The sequence below is a fragment of the Amblyomma americanum genome, chromosome 4, assembly GCF_052857255.1.
Source record: "Amblyomma americanum isolate KBUSLIRL-KWMA chromosome 4, ASM5285725v1, whole genome shotgun sequence".
NCBI classification, from domain to species: Eukaryota; Metazoa; Arthropoda; class Arachnida; order Ixodida; family Ixodidae; genus Amblyomma; species Amblyomma americanum.
The window spans coordinates 209499049-209522396 of record NC_135500.1 but is presented as its reverse complement, the minus strand read 5'-3'; the positions used below and the strand labels follow the sequence as shown (position 1 = coordinate 209522396).

General features: G+C 48.0%; 1 protein-coding gene and 1 pseudogene across 1 annotated transcript; both read right to left on the bottom strand.

The window, feature by feature from the left end:
- Window positions 1-1943: 1943 nt before the first annotated feature.
- LOC144127547 (solute carrier organic anion transporter family member 4A1-like) lies at window positions 1944-21601 on the bottom strand. Its single transcript, XM_077660541.1, has 11 exons — window positions 21341-21601; window positions 19419-19703; window positions 17806-18011; window positions 16839-16938; window positions 15375-15496; window positions 13452-13613; window positions 9640-9729; window positions 6990-7345; window positions 4874-5070; window positions 4736-4800; window positions 1944-2671 (listed from the first exon to the last, which is right to left on the bottom strand). Exons 1-11 carry the CDS (start codon window positions 21580-21582, stop codon window positions 2340-2342), a joined length of 2157 nt encoding a protein of 718 aa, XP_077516667.1. The 5' UTR covers window positions 21583-21601; the 3' UTR covers window positions 1944-2339.
- On the bottom strand, window positions 15985-16113 carry LOC144130736 (U2 spliceosomal RNA; annotated as a pseudogene).
- Window positions 21602-23348: the final 1747 nt, after the last annotated feature.

The window sequence follows — 23348 nt, the reverse complement described above, 5'->3', positions numbered from 1 at the left end:
CGGGTACCGGCCGTGGCCGAGAGAGACGACAGCGAGAGGACGTCAGGTAATTACCTCCCTTCTTCTCTCTTTGTTGTCGCTATCTTGGCCCGTCAGCCACACGACCAAGCCAGACGGCAACGGTCGCGGATCAAGCATCCAGAAGCCAGCGATTCTGGGAGATCCCAATAAATGTTTGGGGGCCCCGGGCAAAGCATTCTATTCTGTGGTGTGTTCTTATTTCGCATTTCCGCTGCGCCGCTGTGAGAACGGCCGCGCGTGGTGTGCGATACCGGGAGCTCAGAGTTTACAGCCTAGGCCTCAAAGGAGGCTCAACGGCCTAGTAAGAACCCCTACAAGAGAAAGGCGAAAAATCGACCTTGCAGATCCGAAACAATTCTTCAAATGTGGAACAACGCATCATATCCCTTGTATGTACTCAATTTCAATGTACCGTGTATTCATACTAAGCGTACACTGAACTATGTCACGCTGCAGTGTCTCAGTGGCTGCACGGTATTGAATAATACTGAGCCCTTCCGGCTGTCGGAACAAGTACACTTCAGTACCCTGCGTCCCATATACGGTGGATAAGTCGCTATAGCGTACAGTTAGATTGAGAGGTTGCCGGTTCGGCTCCAAGACACAGCAACGTTTCACTAAGCGGAATGTGAAAAACGCTCGAGCAGAGATTCTTCTGCACGTTAACGAACCTAACATGGTAAAAATTAATTTGCCGTTTACTGCGGTGAGTGTCATAGCTGCAAGATTACACGGCTTCCGGTGCGTGAAAGCTCATCGAGATCCTCCAGTGACACCTATTCACGCCAAAATGTGGAACCTTGATTAGTTCCGAACCTTCACGAGCTGTCCAAGCAGTGAAGAGACTCATTTTCTCGCACAAATATTTTAATAAAAACAGGCTTATGTACAAAAAGTGCCGGAAGCAAGGGTTCTCATGTGTCCGTATTGCAAGGATATAACTCGAGCATCCGTCAATACATATCAAATAAATTAGCTACAACAAGAGAATGGGCCCTGCATCTGCACTGCAAGCTGTGAGACCCACGTGCATTTTTGTAGCGTGCTCTTTCTGCGAACACAATGTACATTTCATCCTTCATCTTGCCACTCTACAACTATGCTTATGTTCAGACTGCATAGTCTCAGCATGGGGATGTGCTATACACTGCATTGTGGTTTAGTGTGAAAAAGTGCAGCTATAGGACACAATCAGCTTCAGGGTCTGGACGCGTTTTGCTATGAAATATTCTGCATAGCATTTGGATTAGTGCGTTTTATGAGCGTCCGGTAAAGCAGACACAGGCGGAGTGCATGCACTGAGCAAGGCGCGTACGATATATTACATTTGATAAAAAATAATGACGCATGTGACCAGTGCCTAATGAGATAGAGTTAATCCTGTGAGACTACAACCGGAGGATCCAGTCCAAAGGCCTGAACCTGAGATTCCAGTCAAGGCTGTAGAAGGGGAAAAGGTAACTTTGGCGCGCCGTCGGATTTCACTGTCAGGAAGTGCACTGAGGGAACGTAGAATCTATAGAGAAGGTCATTATGGTTATGGGAAAGATGACGCGTCACAGATGGCGTTAGCGTCAGGGGGAAACGGTTGCAAACTTGCAACATCCGTACAGTTCACACATTGCATCCCTACGACTAACACACATAGACAAGCGCCAACGTATCCATTCGGGAATCATGCTCTTGCTCATATTTGCAGGCCCGGGTTGCTAGCGAATTAAATAAGGGCATTTTCAGTGTCATGCACATAATTGCGGTGCTAAGGACCATCTGACCGCCTTATTGCGACAGGTGCTGTTCTAGCAGGTTTTCCGACTGAATGATCAAAAACCGAAGCGAGAGATATATATTATTTTCAACCGAACCAAAAAAAATGGTTATATAAAGCACCGTATCTGGTTTTACATTTCAGCACAACTCCCAAAATGTGGAAGAAAAAAATTGCTAGCAATATTACCCTCGCAAACGCATCAACATGACATATACGACTGCAGTTTTTACATGCACTCGCACATCGCCCGGCTTATCAAAACATTCCGCTTCTAGCCCATTCCTCGCAACAACGAATAACAGCACATGCGGCTTCGCTACACTCATAATAAACGATGGACCAGGAACAGTGTGAGCCTCGCACGTCACCTAACTTGCGCTAACAACTGGGCACACATGTGGCACCACGGGTGCACTTAGATCCAGATGCGATGCAGGAAAGCGGGGGTGAGAATATTTACAACAGCCCGAAATGAACGAATCGGTGGCTGAAACGCGCCGGCAGATGTGGACGAAGGCGCGGAGTGATCGGGGACGAGTGCTGCCCTCTAGTAGAGAGACACGGAGGATGCCCGGCGGTGCAAGAACCGCGACAGCTTCTGCGTCGTGTTCGCGACGGCCGAGGCGTTGGAGCTGGACTCGCACTCCGGAGTGCCGTCGCGGCTGGGCCTCTCCGTGCTGGAGCCGCGCAGGAAAATGAGCGCGTTGACGAAGAAGAGCATGGAGAGCGTCTTGAGCACGATCACGGCCGTGAAGAGGTTGCGAGACATCACCTCGTTGTCGTGCACCGCGCATGCGCCCAGCTTCTCGCACACCGTGTTCCACAGCACGCAGCTGTTGTCGATCACGAAGCCGAACACGGCCGCGGCTGGGATGGCGCCTGCAGGGAGGAAGAGGGAGAGAGAGCTTTGTCTTTGGACGATAGATACACGTCTTCGGAGGAACTCGCTACCGTAGAGTATCAATTGACAATTAAGCACAGTACTTCCCGCGACACACGGCTGTACACAGACAGGAGCAGATAACGAACACGTAAACAGAGACAAGGATCTTCCTGTGCTACCCTTCATTTTTGTAGCGATAGCTACATTACACTAGCACTTCGGGCCTTCAGCGTAGCACCCCTTGATCTGCGAGGACGCCCTTGAGCTCTGTAGCGGCGCCGTGGCTGGTCACGTGGGGCGGAGCAGCTGCCGGCGGCGCGGCGTGAAACCGAGTGGGAGTGGGATGGAGAGGGGAAAGGGGAGTGAATTCACGTCCAGGGACGAAGATGAAGAAGTAACGCCCAGCGAAACGCAGTGGCGAAAGACTGAATTTGCAATTCGACTGAGCGAGTTTCACTCGGCCAGCTGTAGCTATCGCGTCACTCCAGGTTAAACCAGGGCTAAACCCATCCATTTTTTTACTTGTGCATTGCGTCATGTGTTCTCATAGCGAATGCTGTTTTGCGACCGTCAACACGCTGGGTTTATATTATAGAAAGACTGCTGTCATTGGCAGTGCTCATGATTGTAAGATCGCCCTGTAGACATGGTTTCTCGAACCGACTGTCTTGAGGATCTGCTAATTGTTAAACATGCTATGAAGGGTGAACTCGAACGAAGGTAATAAAATCCGAACAAGACAGTCAGGCTCCAAGTGGATACCTGAACAAAATCGGGAAGAAAAAAATTCTAGGACGGATGATTATAATTTCACATCTCTAAAGATGGATACACAGTGAGCTTCAGAAGCGAAATTATTTTCAACAGTGGTACAAAGCCGGAACGCAAATTGGGTAGTGCTGGGAGGAACCACTTCCGAGGATATTGGAACGTTTGACCGATTAATGGCCCCAACCACAGAAAATATACGCGATCTGGCTGTTTCCTGTCATGGTAGCATATTGCGGGTACTGCTGGAAAGTGAGCTTTGAATTGGCTATAGCCTCAACAACATAGAGAGTAAATTAATAAACGTTTGAGAGATTTGCGCCTACACGCATTTGACAAGGTATGTGCGAGAAGATTTTAGCTCAGGAGACCATCCAGCTTCCTTTCTGCAGAAATAAAATCTATTGATTGATTGACTGATTTAGTGATTGATTGAAAATTGGAGGCCGCATGTATGAGCACTTTGAACGCCGCCACACGGACAGCGCCGTGTCGTTGCAAACTCCTTCCCGCGCATACCAATCGCGGCAGCATGATGTGCGGCATCGGAGTGGGGTCCTTTTTTTGAAGCAATCGTTAAATAAAGATTCGGCGTACCGTATCCGAACTTCGTGTGAATTACCTGGAAACTAGCTGAAGGCTTGAAAAAGCACTCAATTAGTTTCGAACAATTTTAAACATCACTATCTGATTCTTCAAAGGATTGAATAGGAGGATATTCGGTTCGCTATCCCGAAATTTCGGATACTTGCACAGCCCTACATTTCCCGCTTACCTATTATGTCGCACAGTAGGCTACATAATAACGAGTAAACACGACTACCCATCACGTTCACAACGTTGCCGCTATCTCCAACCGTTGGGCAATTGGATTTATTTGGGAGTGTAGGTAAAAAATACGGAGTACAAGGTGACTGAACAGTTTCTGTCATTGTACTCCGACCTTGTAATAGGTGCCGCTGCGCGCATATATAGCTTTCGAAATCCGCAGGCCCTTCTTCATATACGGACCCGTTTACTGGGACCGTTTTGGCGCCGGTCCTCTGGTTAGATTGAGTGGGCCGCCTCCGACTCCCATCTGCATCTATTGGACTATTGAGCAGCATATAGTATCAGGCCTTCGCAATGTTAAGTTTGTACAGTTGAGTTCAGGCGCATATAGCTCGAACGGACAGCACTGTTTTTGAAATGCGGTGTTAGAAAGGGTCGAAGCAGAAGAACAATGTACTGAAATGACAGTCCGTCCGGAGCACCGCAAACGTCATATATGTGCTTAAAATGAGTCCTCTTACCCAGTAGCGTTACCATCATCCATTGAAAGCCTAGCGAGAAGGCCTTTAAATGTTCCTCGACGCACCTGCAAAGGAGAAGCGGTGAGCTTTTTTTCTGTTCCTGTGATTCTTGCCGAGTCGACGGCGCGGCATGCTCACCGTATAGTGGCCGACACGCCGGGCGTGTACAGCAGGAAGGTGAAGAAGATGTAGAGGAATATGCCGATCAGGTAGGCGAAGAGGGCGTTGCAATCGAGAACGCACTTCTTGCGGTCCGCCTGCACCTTCTCCGGGAGGCCCCACAGCACCATCGTCTCCACGCCCGGGTGCGAGATGCACGGGCAGTCGGTGTACACCTGGAGACACGCACGGAGATCGGTGGCAATGTTATATCGTCGCAGGGTCTACTGAAGCAACAAGAGTTGCAGCATCATATTTGCGGAGCGTTACCAGTCCCGTACAAAAATAGTGTCATGGACGGCTATAGGTAATGGGCCCACATGACTATAAACCTTTCCTATGGCCGTCTATAGCTGTAGTAGTTTCAGGCGGATATACTTTTCTATAGACAGCTAAAAACATTTCTATGGTTCCGAAGTTATAGCTCTAGCGGCGCAGATTTTTCAATAGGTGTCAATAAGTGCCACCTTGGGCGTGTGTAGACGCTCAAAAAAGGCCATAGATGGGCGGGCAGCTGTGAGCTAGAAGGAATAGTTGAGAGAGGCCCACCGCCACATCTCGTACCTCTTTTCTAAAGCGATAGCTATTTTAAGGGCACAAAGCGAGGATTTAAGAAAGATTGCGGTTTCCTTAGAAGGCACTTGTGACTTATGCAGGTCTGTGATCTGTCCACTCACAATGGCCAACGACAATATACGATCTGCAGTAATGAGGTCCAAGTTGTTCTACGCCTTTTGTGCTATGTGGTCCTGAGAGCTATCCCTCTGTGTGATTATGGCGAGTGGTATACCAGTGTCACCGAAGAAGGATGAATGAAAAGTTTCGGAGCGTTCTTATTCATCCGCGCACAAACGAAATGATGCCTACGTGGACAGCACTACGTGGACAGAAGACATTTCACTGCACTGGCACTGTACCATGGTACTGCGTTCAGAAGTGCTCGAGTGCTTTCACACCGTCGTTTAACCTGCAGCGTGCAGCTGTATGCTGAAGGCTTGCCTTCTGAACAGCCAGTTTCTCTTACACTCGTAAAATGTAATCTTGATCGTGGCGCTGCGGGCACAGTAGCAATTCGGATTATTTGATGTCGTATCCGTAGCTAGAACCAGAAACGTCCTGAACCCATTGTTAGGGATAGTTAATCCCTTTCGACGCAGCACGGCCACTCGGAACAATTGTTTACATACCTTGAAATTCCTCAACATGACGAAAGTTCGCCTATCTCACACCATGTGACCGCTGCTGTCGGTTTATAGCCCGCAACACTTAAAAAAAAAGAACTGACGATGCCAAATGCATGCATTAATGCATGGGGCCTGCGCCTATACAGGAACCCTCGCTAGTCAATCCGCGTAATTTCTACAAAACACCATAAAAATGACGTAACATGTCGATTATTATACAGCGTTACGTCGCGATATGTGCTAGTAGGTAGCGTTTTTAATGTTGTACCGACCACTGTGCCCTGCATAGGTAGTAAATGCTCGCTAACTAAACTGCAGGCACTACCGCTGCGGCCGAGGTCCTGGCTTCGTGCTTAAAAGCAGAGTGCTTTAGAAGTGATATGAGCCACTTTGCCTTGTAATATATAAAAAATTGGCTCTCGACATCCTGGCGCTGGCGGCGTGCAGTGTACACACTAAAATTTCTCACCCATAAGGGTGCAAATCAGCTGTCCCCAGACGAACACCCTTTTTGGTGCTAAAAAGGGTGCAAAGATCAGCACCCTTCAGGAACGGTGCACAGCATGAAAGTTTAGAGGGCGCGCATTAATCCAAGGCTTTTGCTTCATGGTTGAATCTATGTGAAGCACCCTTCCAACATGCATTCGTAGAGGTGTTACGGAGAAATAGTATGCTTTAATGAGGGTGCAACCATTACATTCTCTAAAGTATCATTAAGTGCACCCTTCCTTAAGGTTGCTGATCTCTGCACCCTTTTTTAGCACCCAACGATTGGAAATGAGTGCTCGTCTGGGGACAGCTGATTTGCACTCTTAAGGGTGAGAATTTGTTTAGTGTGTACGATAGGCTTAACATTGCCGCAGCTCACTCATAGAATGGACAGATGGGCGCATATACGCCTGCGGGCGCACCTTGAAGCTTCCGTAGATGTAGTCCCTCTTGCAGCCGGCGAAGCAAGGCGAGTAGTAGGTGAGCATGTCCTTGCCGCACACCGGGTCGTAGTTCTCGATGGGGCACGAGCAGTGCGAGTTGCAGGGCTGGTCGAACTGGTTGGACACGTTGGACACGTAGAAGCGGCTCGACGTGTGGTTCATGCCGAAGAAGGCCGGGCTCGGGCAGCTGTAGAGCAGCACGAAGGTGCTCAGCCACGGCACCACCGAGCACATGAGGCACATGCGCACGATGCCGTCCACGTCCAGGTTCAGCTTGTGCACGCAGTAGCCGCCCAGCAGGATGCCGCCGCACGCGCCCGGAACGGCCACGCTGCCTGCGGTGCACCGGTGTGCATGCAGGAGCTGATGTACTGGCGCAGCAGCTCTGCTTTTCCCATTCCAATGCACCGTGAATGTCGAGATGCTCTCTTCGGGAAAGCTACGCGAATTTATGATTATTTAGTTGAGGAATTTACGATTTATTTAGGGTCTACGTTTATGGTTTATGATGGTTTAGCGTCCCAAGGCTATGAGGGCTATGAGGGACGCCCGAGTGAAGGGCTCCGGGTATTTCGAGTGCACCTGGGGTTCTTCAACGTGCACTGACATCGCACAGCACACGGGCCTCCAGAATTTCGCCCCCATCGAAATTCAACCGCCGCGGCCGGGATCGAGCCCGCCTCTTTCGGGTCAGCAGCCGAGCGCCATAACCACTCAGCCACCGCGGCGGCTATTTATTTAGGATTAGGAAGTAGACAGTTTTAGTTTCACGTACGTAGAGGGTTCACGTGCGCAAACGTGAGAAGTCTACGTAGCCTGCACGCAGGTCGTTTGAAACCCTTATAGTTACACGTACGCGACGCACGCCGCGCGCTACTCCTAGCGCCATCTACTAAGAAACAAGACGCTGGTTGTAGCCTAAATCATACAAGACAAGTCTTTAAGCCAAGCCATTCGGTCTGTCCTCTCGCGAGATCTCGCGAGACCGTTGCTATGACGACTACCAACGCTACTTTGTCAGGCTTAACAGCTGAAAAATCGCCCTTCTGTCTGAAAAACAAAAGCTATTTGTCGCTTGAAACCTTATGCGAGGGTAAGAATGAGCAAATCGATGGCAAATACAACAGCTTAGAACACGATATCGCGTCGAGGGATTAGCGACGAAGCTGTTATCGCCGTGAAGCGGCGGGCAGGGCGCCGCCATGTTTGCCAACGCTACGTACGCAAGCAACGCAAAGACCGCAACGTAAAAATCCGAAACTCACGTACGTACGTGAGACTCGCGCATACCCTTTGCGTTCTGCGCATGCGTACTGGTCGCCCGTAAGAGCTCTACGTACGCGAAGCCTCTACGTACGTGAAACTAAAACTCTCTATGAACTGATAACCGCACAATCTGCATCAGTATGTTGCTGATGAACCGTCGATTAAGTACACTTTTTGGCTAAATTTCACTGAATGTCCTGAAAAAACGAAATGTTCTGGTTCTGGAAAAAACGAAATCCGTTGCTAAAGAAAAAAATCGCGCATAACAGACAAGGTGAAGCAGAAAACACGGAGCGCAAATTTACAGCTGCACTGTATGAAAGCGTATTCTAATCGAGGTAGCTTGTTACTCATGGAGAATCCGCTTTCATTCAGTGTCGTTTTATGTTTGCACCCGTCTGTTCTGTGCACAAAAATTACAATGATGGTTGACCACGTGAGCCAACAATCTGCCCTACTTCGCTGCACCTTTCTAGCGAGAACACGGTGTTGAAGTTTTTGGCGCAAGGGTATCTGCGGCCAATGATCGCCATGGCACAAGGTATTTTCTTCTACTCAAGGTGGGGTCAAGACGCATTTCCCAAACATTTCACCCTAAATAAGCCGAGCACCAGACCTAGGGAAAGCTTGTACCCATTGCGTCACCGGTCGGTACCCGGCAGCAAAGGGGATCGAACCCTGCACCTCCCGCATGCGAGGCGGATGCTCAAACGACTAGGCCACCGCTGCGGTTGCGTAGCGAGAGCAGATACGTAAGTTTATTGTGCCAAGTTTTAAAAGCAGATATAATGAACGTCTCAAATTATGCCCTTAAAGATTTTTTTTTCTGGCAGATTCCAACGTTTTTGCACAAAAATAAAGTGTTCCACGAAATAACGATGCCACGTAGGACAAAATTCGCAATGTTAGAGTTAAACGGTTTTACCCTCGTCATGGTTCAGATAGTTTTCATGGAACTCCTGAGCTCGATGAGCGAAATGCAAGAATGTTAAAAAGCCGACCCTCAACAGCTAAGGGTATAAACAAAATCATGACTTGTGCCTTTGCGTAGAAGATTGCAAATCGTGTCTACTTATCCAGGTCTTAACCAGCGCGGCTAATTAGCCGCGCTGGTTAAGACCGGTTTTAAGGGTCGTTTAAAGTCGACGACGCCGACATTGTGTTCGTGCTGCATGAACCAGACAAGTGCAAATGCCATAGGGGGCTACTGTACGATGCTGACCCCAAAAAAGGAGTCAACGCGGTAAAAAACTCCAGCGCTAGCCAACAAACGGTATATAGCTATGGAAAAGTGAGTTTTCATACATACGTACGAAGTCTGTTATATGATATTGCGTAAATACAAATCAGGTTCCCCGCTTACCCAGTATGTGAGCGATGTTGGAGGAGGTCAAGCCGAGCTGGGACTCGAAGAGCTTCGTCATGAAGGTCGCCAGGCCGGTCATTATCATGGCTGCGGGAAAGCAACAATCAAAAAGACAGCGGCGCTCTAAACAGCTTGCGAGAACAGCTCGAGCAGTTAGTAGGCCAGAACAGCGTACATGACATCATGAACACCGCTGTGTGTGTGTGGACTGAAACCTTGTATTTGTGCTTTTAAGGAATCGGCTATACATGTCACCAGTCTAGTTGACGCTCAAACAACAGAAGGCGGGGTTCTTAATACATTCATGCAAATGTATCATTGAACCATGCATGGTTATGAAGATTCGTGTAGCGTAGTCTTGACTATCACTCAGTGCACGGTCTGCCACTTTGACATAGTCACGTCGAAGCGCAAGTCCCGGAAACACAACACTTCGATATTTATAACTTCATTTCGATAGCAAGCCATCACGAAAAAAGGAAGAATGCGTGAGGAACAATTACCACTGAAAAAATATTCGAGTTCTCAAACACAATTACAATTTTCTTTGCTATTATCAAAAATGTGTCGATATTCTATAGGCTTCCGTAGACACCGTTCGTAATATCTCTTGCTGTACATTTTGTGTGGAACGCTGACATGTCAAGATTTCTCGGGCAAAAATTTTGAAATTTGCAAACTTGTAAGACATCGTTATGGAAATATTGAATTTAATGGCCTCTCATTCTTATATGTAGCAAAATATTTCTTTCGCAGTGTTTACATCGATCGCATCGAACACTTAAGTCTGCCATAGAAAACCAACGGAGAGCGCTTTTGACGATAGCAAAAACATGAACAGAAAAAGATACGGGACTGCCGTCGGGTGATCTGCGGATATTTTGCTTGTTATAGTGAAATTTTACATTATATAAAAAATTGCGTTCATAAACGGTTTCCCGCTCAAAAATGCTTCTGTCCAGAATTGCTGGGCATGCGTCGAGATGCGTTGCTTAACGCTGTTATTGTCAAGGTGTTTTTACGCGCAGCTCAGTGGCTCAGTGACTATGTTGTTCTGCCTTTGGGGACGAGATATCTAGTTTGATACCCAGAACGGAGGCCGCATTTCGATAGAAGCGAAATCCGAAAAAAAAAATGCTCGTGTGCTGTTATTTCAGTGTTGGTGAAAGGACCCCCAGGGGGCAAATTAATTCAACCTTCCCTAACGGGATGCCTTACAGCTGCTTCCTAGGCAGTTATGTAATTCTATCATTATAGCCTCACTACAGCTGAACAATATTGTTTATCAACGTACAATCTTTGTCCGTAAGGTTTCGAGAATGATTTATTTTCTTCTCTAGAAATGATTCCACAAAATAAATTTTGGTGTTTATGTGTAGCGCCATTTTTTCGGGTTAACCTGAGCTATTTATGTTAATTGCTGTGGCAGCCGCTGGATGACACTACATGCAGAAAAATACGTTGTTACTACTCGTCTGCGTATTTTACTGACAGTGAATGTGGAGAGATGGACGCCCACCTCGAACAGCGTGTAAACATAAAATTCTGTGTGAAGCTTGGCAAGACAGCCACACAGACGTATGAGCTCCTTCGAGAAGCTTACGGCAACGAGATATTATCGCGGGCGCGAGTTTTAGAGTGGCACAAGAGGTTCGTTTCGGGGAGAACATCGGTGGAAGACGACACAAGGCAAAGGCGCCCTTCAACCTCACGGAATGAAAACAACGTGGCTCGGATCAGAGAAATCGTACAGCAAGACATCACCATTACAGTCCGCATGCTATCAGATGCTCTCGACATTAGGAAGACAACATGCCACCAAATTTTGCGTGAGAACTTGGGGAAACGAAAGCTGAATTCCAGACTTGTGCCGCACTCCTTGACACAGGATCAGAAGGACTCGCGGGCATCAGTGAGCGCTGATTTGCTTTCCGAGGCAGAGAAGGATGCTGCATTCGTCGTCAGCATCATTGCTGAAGGCGAAACATGGTGTTTTCAATACGATGTTCAAATAAAGAGGCAGAGCGCCGAATGGTGGTCCACAAGCTCTCCGGCGTCGAGAAAGGTGCGGCGACAGAAGACCAAAACAAAGACGATGCTGATAGTTTTTTTCGATGCCAGAGGTGTCGTACACCACGAGTTCGTCCCACAAGGGCAGACGGTGAATCAGGGGTTTTATATCCGCGTGCTCCAAAGCATGCGTGATGCACTGCGACGCCGTCGCCCTGACTTATGGGCACATGGACAATGGAGCCTTCTCCACGATAACGCAAGGCTGCACACTGCTCTCAGCGTGACAAAATTTCTCGCCAAGGACAAAGTTACTGTACTTCCCCATCCGCCATACTCGCCTGACCTCTCCCCATGCGATTTTTCCTGTTTCCTCGTGTGAAGAGAGCCCTAAAAGGTCGCTGGATGGGAAGCGTGGAGGACATTCAAGACGCCACGACAAATGAGCTGACAGCCCTGCTTAAAGAAGCTGTGTATAGACTGCAAGGAAGACTATTTCGAAAGGGTGCTGCACAAATGATTTCTATGCTAAAGGCATTTTTTTAATGGACTCAGTCTCGGAACTTTGCGGACAAAGGTTGTAAAAGAAATAATGCATTTCTCAAGCCAGGGTGCTCCACTGAATGCAAGCAATAGTACTGCAGCTTGCATCTAAGAGTTTCTCTTTAATTTATCACTATGTCTTCGTAAAACACCCGGGACGTCTTCTGTTGCTTATGTACTTGAACGCTTATCCGGTAGAAATTGCAGAGAACCTAGCAGTGAAGCGTGATACACAGTTGAACCTTGTTATAACAAAGTTGAAGGGACCCGGCAATTACTTCGCTATAGCCGTAACTTTTTTATAGCCTGTATTGACCGAGCTTCCAAGGGGAATCGACATTCCTCTGTTATATACATTATTTCGTTATAAACCGTTTTGAAATAACGAGGTTCGACTTTTATAATGTTTATTTAGCCTCCATAATTTGAAAGGGGATTTCGACAAGGTAACACAGCTTATGGTGCACACGATATAGCGAACACATTACCCCGCCACTTTAAAAAGTTTAATGCTGAAGAGATTAATGAATCACGAACCCATCGCAAATGGATCGAGTTTGTGCGCTGTTGTGTAGGTTTTCCCGTACCCTCATTGCTTCTCCGACTGCTTTAAACGTGAAATCGCAAACCTGTATTTTTTCCTTTCGCCCCTTTCACAACCTTCCTCTATGTAAATTGCGCGATATTCATGGTTCATTTAGCTTAGTTTTTGTGTGTAACGGTATGTTTTCTTTTATATTTTCCGTGTTACGTCAGCTGCTCAACTACCGTTTACACGCTTTGTGCGTTTTTCTGTTGTTAGTACATTTGTTGCCGGCTTCTTTCCAGTGTAGGGGCCGAGGGCCACGTGAAGCTGAACTTCGCGGCTTTTTCCATCGGCCCTTGTCATGTCTGCATGAAAAATTAAGTTGAACTGAACTGAAATGAGTTATTTTGAAAGAGAAAAAAATTCCTTTTGCTGCACTATTAACGAACAGGCAACTCCGCGATTTGAGGCCGAATTCAGACTGCGGGTGTGGAGAATTATTCACGCACCACGGAAAAAGTAGCTGGGCAGTATATTGTACCGAGGTATTTTCAAGCTTTCGATGCGCTGGAAGAGGTGTGCAAAGGCGCCGCTGTCAAGGAACACGGAGGAGCACCGTATTATAACCCGCTGAGAAAGACGCGGTGTACTGCACGACGAGATGGGGGACACACTAGAGCATTCGAATGGGGCTCTGGGCGTGTTCAGAGCAGTGCGATCTTCGACTCACTCTCCGCTGTGCCGGCAAGGGTGAGGAACATGTACGTAGCGTTATTAAGCAAGGCGCCGACGTTGGCTGGGATGTCCTTGAAGCCGTCATGCACCTCCTTAGTCTTCTGGCCTTTCTTGGCGACGGCGTCGCATTTCTTCTCCAGTTTCGCCCATACTTGACCTGAATGAAAGAGTAAAAAAGTTCCAGAACACTCAATTCAGCAATAGAGGCGGCTACATGAACATCTGGGCCAGTGGCTGCATTTCCCGGGTGGCCTTTGAGCAACAATTTGCTTAACGTCACAGTTGCGGATAAGAGCAAAAACGACGGAGATACTGAAATTAGATTAAATGACTAAATTCTCCTAAATGCTACGCGCCAGTTTCAGGCTCACCTCGGCGAGATCATCGTGCTGAATTCTTGATCTACCATATTAAAGGGCTAAAATTCAGAACACAAAATCAAAATAAACGACAGGAAAATAAAAAAAAGGCCTTGGACGTACGAGACCTTTAGGTGGTAGAAATGGAGAACCCTTCACTATATACGGCGCACTTCGTATCCCACAGTGTTTTTTTTTATATAAGTAAACATCCATTGCTTATTTCTCTGAACATTTGAGTGAAACTCAGAAAATTGTTCAAGTTTCTGAACACTTCGCATCTTAATGACCCCAAGCCACCGGGGGGGGGGGGGGGGGGGGGGGGGGGCTTAATAGCACGAGTAGTCGCAACGTTTTAAACATGGCCCTACTTTTCTTCTGTAAAGATGATGCTGCTTTGCCATTGCTGGGCTCAAGATTAGGCTCGAATAGGCTGCGCTGAGGCAGCCTTTTATCGCTGCTCCTATCTTCTATTTAGAACCAAGCCCGACTAGAAAGGCCTTCGACGTCAAGGGCTGATGAAGATGTAATGAAATAATGAAGTGATTACTTCGAAGAACCACCTAATTGTTAGTTAAGCTACTACGCGCGGCAAAGCGTCAAATTTTCTGCCACGTCTGCTGCCAGGGAAAATAAAGCGGGCACCACCGCGAACGAGTCAAGAGCTTGGGACTGGCTGCGTCTTAAAATTTCATTAAGACGCAATGTACACTCGTTAGCACAGTTGTCTAGAGCGCTCGAAGGGCGTGCTTTTGGCTGCATGGACGACACCCACCGATGACGTCTGGTTTGAGATGGCCTGTATATTAGCATGCGCCGCCGCACTGAAGGGTCAATGAGACCGCCTCCATCTTATTCGCCCTTGCCTGTCCCCAACTGTGACCGCCTGCAATCGTCGGCGAAGGCGCAGCAGGGCCGCGGAACAAGAAGGGAGACATCTCGGAGAGTGCCACACTATAATTTTTAGTACAGCAACTCTGTCGCGCGGCATTCCTAGTTGTCACCATTCTGCCAATTTATTGTATTTATTCTTCGTGCAATGTAACAACTTGCCCGGCTTACAGCTGGACAAGTGACAACATTTCCACGGTGGTTGTTTCTTTTTCTCACTTGTGTTAAGCGTTCGTCGCTTCGGAACTTCCTAACACCAAGTATACAGTGTAAAATATATTAAAAAGAAAACTAGTACTTACAACGTTTGGGGACTTTTGTTGAATGGCTCGCCCTCTCACTTAAACAAAGAAGGGGACTAGTACAGAAGAATAACCAGAGACAGCAGCCACAAAAATTTATATAGATTAATCACTTAGACTTATTCTATTCTTATTGTATTCTATTATTCAGCGCTCTGTGTTGTGTCCTCTCTTCTCTGTCCCGTCTGTCGCGCTGTTATGGATTATCGTGAGCACCAACTCGCCCAACAAATGGTACTGTCGAGACTTATTCGATGTTGTCGTGTGCAAGGGCGGTTGCTTCCTGGCTAGCTGACCTCGGTGTTAGCTTCCATAATGCCGCACGATTTTGTCGACAAGAAATGAGACTGCGAAGCGGGGCCTCACTTGGCAGCTCTTTGGGCAGGAGGCTCGTGGGGAGGGCTACGATGATCGAAGAGACAGAGCCGATCAGGTAGCCCAGCCACCAGGCACCAATCCAGACGTTGCTCTCGGGCGTCAGGCCAAGCCTGGAGCACAGGTGGTGCAAAGTTCAATACAAACATCAAATACACGCAAATAGTGCAGTAACATATTACAAAGCGTCGCGTACATTTCTATTCTCACATCAACATTAATAGCCCATAAGTGGATGCAGCGAAATGTATGTTTCGAGTGTGCCTTACTCGAGGTGCATGACTAATGGCGTTTAGGTTATAGCATTTTATGAACTGAAAACTTCGGCGTTCACTTGCTGACATATCAAGCCGTTAGCAAAGTGGTCGGGGAGCGGGAACCTCTAAGAATACGGTTCATGATCCACGTGAAAGAGTAAATATGTGGAGCTCGGTGGATGTGTTGCTGCTGCTGCTGCTGATGATGATGATAGGGAGAAAGAAAAGGAAAGTGCACGGTCCTGCCTACTGGCTCAAGCCGAGCCACGCTTGTTGCCACGTGCTAAATGTAGGAGAGGTAAAGGATAGGAGAGCAAAGATAGAAAGGAAAGGCGCGCGCTGATATGCCACGGGCCGATCCCGGAGGCAGTGCAACACCGGGCCGACCCGTGCCAGAGTGCCTGAAGCCAAGCACCCCGCCATATTCCAAAAATAAGTTTAATATCTTGGGTCCAAGGAGCTGCAGCAGATATTAAAGGTGGAAAATGACGCACTAATCTTTGCCGCTACTCGAAGAATTTCTGTTCATAGTTTTATTAAGCTGTTAGTGTGAACTTTGCGGTAGGTGAGCGCCAATACACAACCAGCTACTTTGGACCTTGAATGAAACCTGCCTTGTGGCCACGGTAAAAAAACAAAACAAAGTTCGCAGGGACACCTAATTCCATAATCTATTGGAAATGCGATAGCATGAGCAGCTGTTGATGACTAAACCGAAAGTAACTACACTTCCGGTCTGGTGGAGTCAGTTCCCGCCTGGGTACGTCACTTTTCTCCAGCCAATGGGAATGTTCCGGTATGGTGGCGTCACTTCCCGCCAGCCAATGTGTGATTTAAGACCGACTATGCATTTCGACCCCACGGGACTTCTAATTATATCGCATTGATAACCGTACTCTCCCAGGCGCTGTAGTGACCTGGTGAGAAGACAACTCGGATGCAGCGTGAAGAATGTCAGCCCAATACTTGACACTCAGAGAACACACAGCACTATATATGGCGGTCTATATAAAGGTGCCATAGAAACAAAGCTTACAAGTACAATACGAGGATAATAGAAATAAAAATAGACAGAGTACTAAGACTGGTAGAAAATGGAATGGAATGGTGTGTAAATGAGCTCATATTTTTTTCTTTACTTTCATGAAAGGTGTCAAATTTATGCTAAGATTTCGGGGAAAGATAGCCTATACTATACCTTGACACGTCGACCGAGGTTTCGGTGTAAATGTTGAGCAAGTAGCCGGACAGCACAAAGCCAGTGGCCGTTCCGAAGAGAGACGTCGCCTGATAAGTCGCTGTGGGCATTTAACAAAAAAAAAGGGGGGTGACAGATATAAGCACGTCAGTCAAGAGAACACGCTATGGTCGATGATGCTTTTACGAAAAGCATGAGTCACGACTCTGCCGTGACCAGGGGCAGATTTAACGGTCACTCTTGAAGGGGTGGTTGGAAGGGAGATTCTATTTAAACCGTGTATTTCTCGAACTTTTTTCTGTTGAAAACATGGTGTTCAGCACGATTTTCCAATTGAAAATTTCTTGCTTGGAGTGGAGACCACACACCCACCCAGCCGTGCTCTCCCTTTAATCCCACCCTCGCCGAGAACTCATGATACTAATTTCCTGCTCGTAGTTTCAGCTGCCATGGCCACCTGGCACACACAGGCCTCAATCTACTGCCAAAGCGCAGTTAATTGGGCTGGCTGGTGAAACGTTACTCCGCTCAGCTTAAAAGAGGGCACCAGACGAAGAAGAAACCCAAACACTGTGCAATGACTTCCAAATGTTTATTCCAGAAGACCCCAGTATATCATGCGCACATCAAGTAAAAACCCTTCAAGAACAGACAGGCACGCAGCCACATACTCATTCTTTTTACCATGCTCTACGAAGATAAAAAAAAAATCACCATGTGCTTGTATGTTTGCTTGAGGCTTGTACTCGGTGTGTGCTATACCGTGTAGTTCGTCTCAATGAGCAATTTTCGGAAGTCAGTGCATCGTGTTTGTGGTTCTTGGTCTGGTCTCCTCTGCTGCGCTGTGCCCGCTACAGTCATGCCTGTCTAAGTAGTTGTGAAAGATGAGCAGATACGAACTAGGCAGTTTCATTCACAAGCATCTAAGCACGCGTTCCACAGAGATGGAAGAGGGAGGAAGCCATACCTATGTACTTTGTGGACATGGTGGTGGGCAGGTTCTCGTCGATGTAAGTGAGCGCCAGCGTGTACATGGGCGACGAGCCAGCGCCTACGATGAAGTGACCCGCCCACAAGAGGTACCGGTAGCCGCGCAGATCACCAGTCGGCGTGCCACACACAGAGTTCACGTGGCCCTTGTTCGGACACAGGCTTACGCCCTCCTGGCTCTGCCTGCACACAGATTCGGCACCATTCGGCGATTTTCATTCCCTTTTTTTTTTCTGCGCGTGCGAGACATTCATCACCTTAGCGAGAAATGCACAGTTCTCGCACATTAGTCCATCTATGCGGCGGTTTTGAGCGGGGCATTTAAGGGCTCCTGCATGGATAACACAGAAGTGCTCCCTCCCGCTTCTCCTTCCAGGGCACCTCTGCGCCTGCAAAGAGCTATACGCAACCGCAATATAAGACTGACAGGTTCACCAAAGGCTGTTAGCAATGTTTAAAACCAAGTTTTTCTTCAGCACAGTGTTGTCATTGATGACAGACTTCAAGAAAAAGTGGAGGCATGTTAAGTTGCTTGGGAATTAATTAAAATGTAATAGTCCTAAACATTTAATAATTTAGTAGGCTACTCTAACAATATAAGAAAAGAAATTCTGCTCGAGCCGCCGAGCCTTTCCTTTTCGCTATTGAAGAAACCATGTTTTAAATATATTAATAAAAGTTTTCAGTGAAACACCTTGTATTGTAGCGTATGCAGCCTGCTGACCTTGCGCCCTGCATAGAAACATATTATGACGCCACCATTCAAAGAGCCGGGTTCTACGACGGTGATTGTGCGCAACGTTTAACGTTCCGAAGCTGCGCTCGAATGAACCAGGTGCCTCTGACTGCGTACAGCACATAGGAGTTTTGCAATTCCGCCTCCACTGAAATGCGACTGCAGAAGCCAAAATTTCATTGTGCGACCCTGGGCTCAATAGCCGAACGCAAAGCAACTATAGGACCACCGCGGTGAGAGGTTGCACGGTGACAACGCCTGCTTACCTTGTGAGTGGTTCTCTGCTTTAAATTAGAAGTCCCTTAGATCTAACCAAGTTGCCGGGTGTGGTGACAACAGTAATCGACAGCCAGAAAGTTCAATACTTCAGCCAAACGCGCAGACAAGGCGCATACATGCAACCTGATCTCACTGAACATCTGTAATAATAATAATTGGTTTTTGGGGTAAGGAAATGACGCAGTATCTGTCTCATATATCGTTGGACACCTGAACCGCGCCGTAAGGGAAGGGATAAAGGAGGGAGTGAAAGAAGAAACGAGGAAAGAGGTGCCGTAGTGGAGGGCTCCGGAATAATTTCGACCACCTGGGGCTCTTTAACGTGCACTGACATCGCACAGCACACGAGTGCCTTAGCGTTTCGCCTCCATCGAAACGCAGCCGCCGCGGTCGAGCTCGAACCCGGGAACTCCGGATCAGTAGCCGAGGGCCCTAACCACAGAGCCACCGCCAGTCGCATTTCTTTTGAGGGCGAAGCGGGTGGGAGGTACACCCCCGACTTCAGGTGACCGTGACTTTCACAAGTACTGTTCTGTTTCGGTATCGCATGGCTGCGGGCATGTTCCGCTGCATACCTGTATTCGGGGGCCATAAAGTGCGGCAAGACGATGACCATGCTGCCGATGCCGATGATGATGGCTGACATGGCCAGATAGAGCGGCTTGCTGCGCCGCGCAGCGACCAGCGTGAACAGCGGCGCCGAGGTGCACGAGGCCATGTAGTACATGGCCACGATGGTGCCGGCCTCGATGCTTTTGAGCTGGAAGCGCCGCTCCAGCGTCGGTAGCACCATGTACACAAGCCCGTTGGCCACAAACCCTTGCAGGAACACCATGCAGCACAGGATCATCAGCGCGCTCCTGCAAAAGCAGGCACCCGCTCACAACGCTGGACGACAATTAAGGCCATTGCACTTGATTTGTGTCCGATCTCTGCATGTTGTGGGTTGTGACCTGTCTAAGGCTACCGCATGAAATTGGCGTTCTGTATAGTGTGTATTCAATTCCGCATTCCATCTTTCTTCGTGTCTTCGGTGACAATTATTTTCTGGGCTCACTAACACCTACAAACAACGTAGTCAATATACGGACACGCTTCGCTTGGAGCTTTTCTGCAGAGTTGTCTAATGCTAGAATTTATAAATTACATGGTGTGCTTTCAGCTAGCTGTCATGGGAACAAAATACTGTATACGATATCACCACTATAGTTCGGCCTTCATATTGTGTGTTTTATATGAATAGTGGGGCTCTGTTTTTTCCCTTTTCGCCTTGATGCCAGCGACGATAAAAAACTATTAGTGCAAAGACGTCCGCTACGCAAACAGAACCATTGTTGGTAGGAGCGATAATATCCCCCGTTATCAAGCATTAAGGAATCTAACAACTTTCTGAAGAATCGACTTCACGTCACCAAATGTCTAATAGCATTGACACGGCCCTCGAATTCCCTGCTGCACGTGGTTGTCTGCAACCACGAGGCAAATGCGTTTGGCTTTGCTCTTTGCTTTGCTCGAGGTTGGCGCGGAACACCCCCTCTCGCCACCCTCGCGTACTGCTTCGGAAGCTGCGGGCCGGCCCTGGACAGCTTGCAGCAGAATTCATTTGTTTTTCAATCTCGCTTAAGCCCCAGGCGCGTTAGTCTTCGCTCTGTTAAGTAGCGTAAATAACTTGTGTAAACATTTCAGCGTAAACAGTGGAAAACCACAAAGTAAACAACCCACACACACATAGGCGCTAAGTCTGTGTGTAGTAAACATTAAGCGTAAAGATGTAATAAAGCTTCATTACATCACACAGAACCACTTTCTAAAAGTTCTATTTTATGTAAAGGGCGTTGCATTTTTCCACATGACGCACGCGCGGTTTGCATTGGTCTTCGACAATCGCTTCTTTAAAGGCAACTGCATAGGTTTTTTTAGAAATCGACGAGCTTAAAAGGGTCAAATGTGTGAAACTTGCAGGCAAAGCATGCGAAGTCCTTTTGGGCTAGCATTTGAAATGGTGATGAAATTGCCGATTAAAATCGCGATGGCCTTGAAGCTTCCCCGCAGCGCACAGCGCCAGGTGGAGCCCGCATGGTGACGTCATTGAAGGTATCGGCATATTTTCAACGTATAAATGTCTGCTATGAAGAAAAAAATAACGCAATCCCACCCAAGGAAAAAAGCCCGCCGAGCGTTGTTTGGCAACATCCAACGAGGCACCGCAAGGTGTGGCTTAGGGCAGCAGTAATTTGAAATTGTACCTTCCGTGACGTCACGTTTAACTTCCTCGCACTTCTCCAGTGCTTTGAGGAGAAGCACAAAATTCAGTCGTCGATTACGTCACTGTTTTAAACGGTAGTGCAAAAACACTTGGCAAGCTTTACCTACACCCTATAGAGATTTGAACCCTTGAATATCGCTAATTTCTAAAAAAGTGGTGCTGTTGGCATTTAATGAGCTAGCTACTGGTGTATCGTTACGGCTATATGGGCGGTACCGATGCGTCGTTTACCGAGGATGCCGGAGTTTGAGGAGGCAGTCCGGCCGGAACCCGAACCAGCCGCAGCGCTCGTCACGTTCGCGCACGGGCTTGATGTAGGGCAGCTGGGTGAGCGATATCTTGCGCGTGGGCTCGGCTATCGGCGCCGCGTCGGCCGGCGGCACGCAGACGTCTTGGTAGTTGCCCACGGTGGAGAGGCTGCTCGACGACTGGCCTATGTCGGCCGGCAAACTCCTTTGCTGCCACGCTGCCATGGTGCCAGTACTACCGGAGTAGAGGGCGCTGGTGCTGCGTGAGAGTGACCGGGTCATGTTATATACCAACGTCACTCGCCGATCTCATGGTTGGAGCCTGAGCGCCAGAAGCGAGAAAATGAGGGTGCGACAGAAGATGAGCGCTGACAAAGCTTGTTAGCTTTGGTTTGTGTTCAGCCGATTGTCTCTCAGCTTGCTATCTGCATGTGAACTTGTATATTGGCTATGTTACATCCCCCAAAAATGTGTCTGATACCATCATGGTATATATACATCCGCTATTAGACATCGTTGTAAATTTGTACGTTGTTACGTAAGCCTAACGCGCCGATCGGTTTTGCGGTAGCCAGCTCGTCTTTGCGATGTGACGAACACATACTGCTATAGCTCGCTACGCGGCAGTAATCACTTGTTCCCAGGTTTCAGGCCACTTGTAGTGTTAATAGCACAGCTCAGTATTCAGTCTAGCTTTGAGACCGTAAGGAAAAAAAAAAGAAGGAAGAATTATTCCCTTTAATGTGCCGTGAATCACTCAAGGTACTCAAGCATATAGTCGAAGCCATGAAAGCCGACTGCCACAACGCCGTGGAATCCAAAGACAGCTGCGGCTTCCCCAGGAACGGCAGCCAAGTGTAGAACAGACACATATGAAGAAGTTAAGGTTAGTCCTGGTTGTAGTTTGGTTTTATGGGGTTTAACGTCCCAAAGCGACTTAGGTTATGAGGGGACGCCGTGGAAGGGGGCTCCATATAATTTCGACCACCTGGAGTTGCTTAACGTGGGCTGACGTCGCACAGTACACAGGCCTCTAGCATTTTGCCTCCACCGAAATGTGATCGCCGAGACCGGGATCGAACCGGCGTCTTACGGGTCAGCAGCCGAGCACGATAACCACTGCTCCAACGTGGCTGTTTAGGTTAGTTCTATCTAGAGCATAGCTTGTTCCTGACTAAGCTAGCCGTGGTGCGTAGCTTGATTAAAACACTGGCCACCGTTTACTCTACCCCAGTTCCCCTGCTCTGGCATAAATAGCTCACAAGTATATGGCACTCTGCGACAAAATTTGACGCTACGCGCGCTGCTGCTGATAGGGTCAACCTTCTGAAGGCATCGTAATGATAGGCCATCATTTTAATAAGGCCGCGGGTCAGTCACAGTGCACGGAATTGTAGTCGCACCGCGGACACCTTTCGTTACGGTAATGAAGCCTCCGAAACAAACGGCAAATGGTGTCAAGAAGTGGCGATTCAGCCGCACTCACCAGACTGAGGTTTCGGGTAGGCTTCCTTCCACAGGCACCTTCTTCGCAGTCCTCAACAGAACAGTAGCCCTAGCTCAGGTGTGGCGCGGGCAGCTCGTGCCGCACGCTTAGCAGCCGCCTCTACTTCTTCGTCGATGTCCACTCAGCGGAGGCCACGTGATGCGAGGAAAATTTCACTTTCCCTACGGTGGACTGCCCAAAACTTCTGGGTGGTCTCGTTCTGAGTTTCAATATAGGTAACATTTTGAAATAATTATTCTGTTCTTTCTTCAATTTTAACCTTTTTCATTGTTATTACGCCCGCTCCATTATACTTAATCACTCGTCTTCTTTCTTCAACGTACCATTATAGTGAAATAATTTCTTACTGATTAGCTACCCGGCTTACCGATTATCCAACGATGCTCCAGTGTGGATATGTGCTCTTTTGCGCCCGTACAAGGACAGCAAAGAGAATGAACTGTAGAGACCTCCGAGTACATTTTTTTTGGCAGCTTTTTTTTTT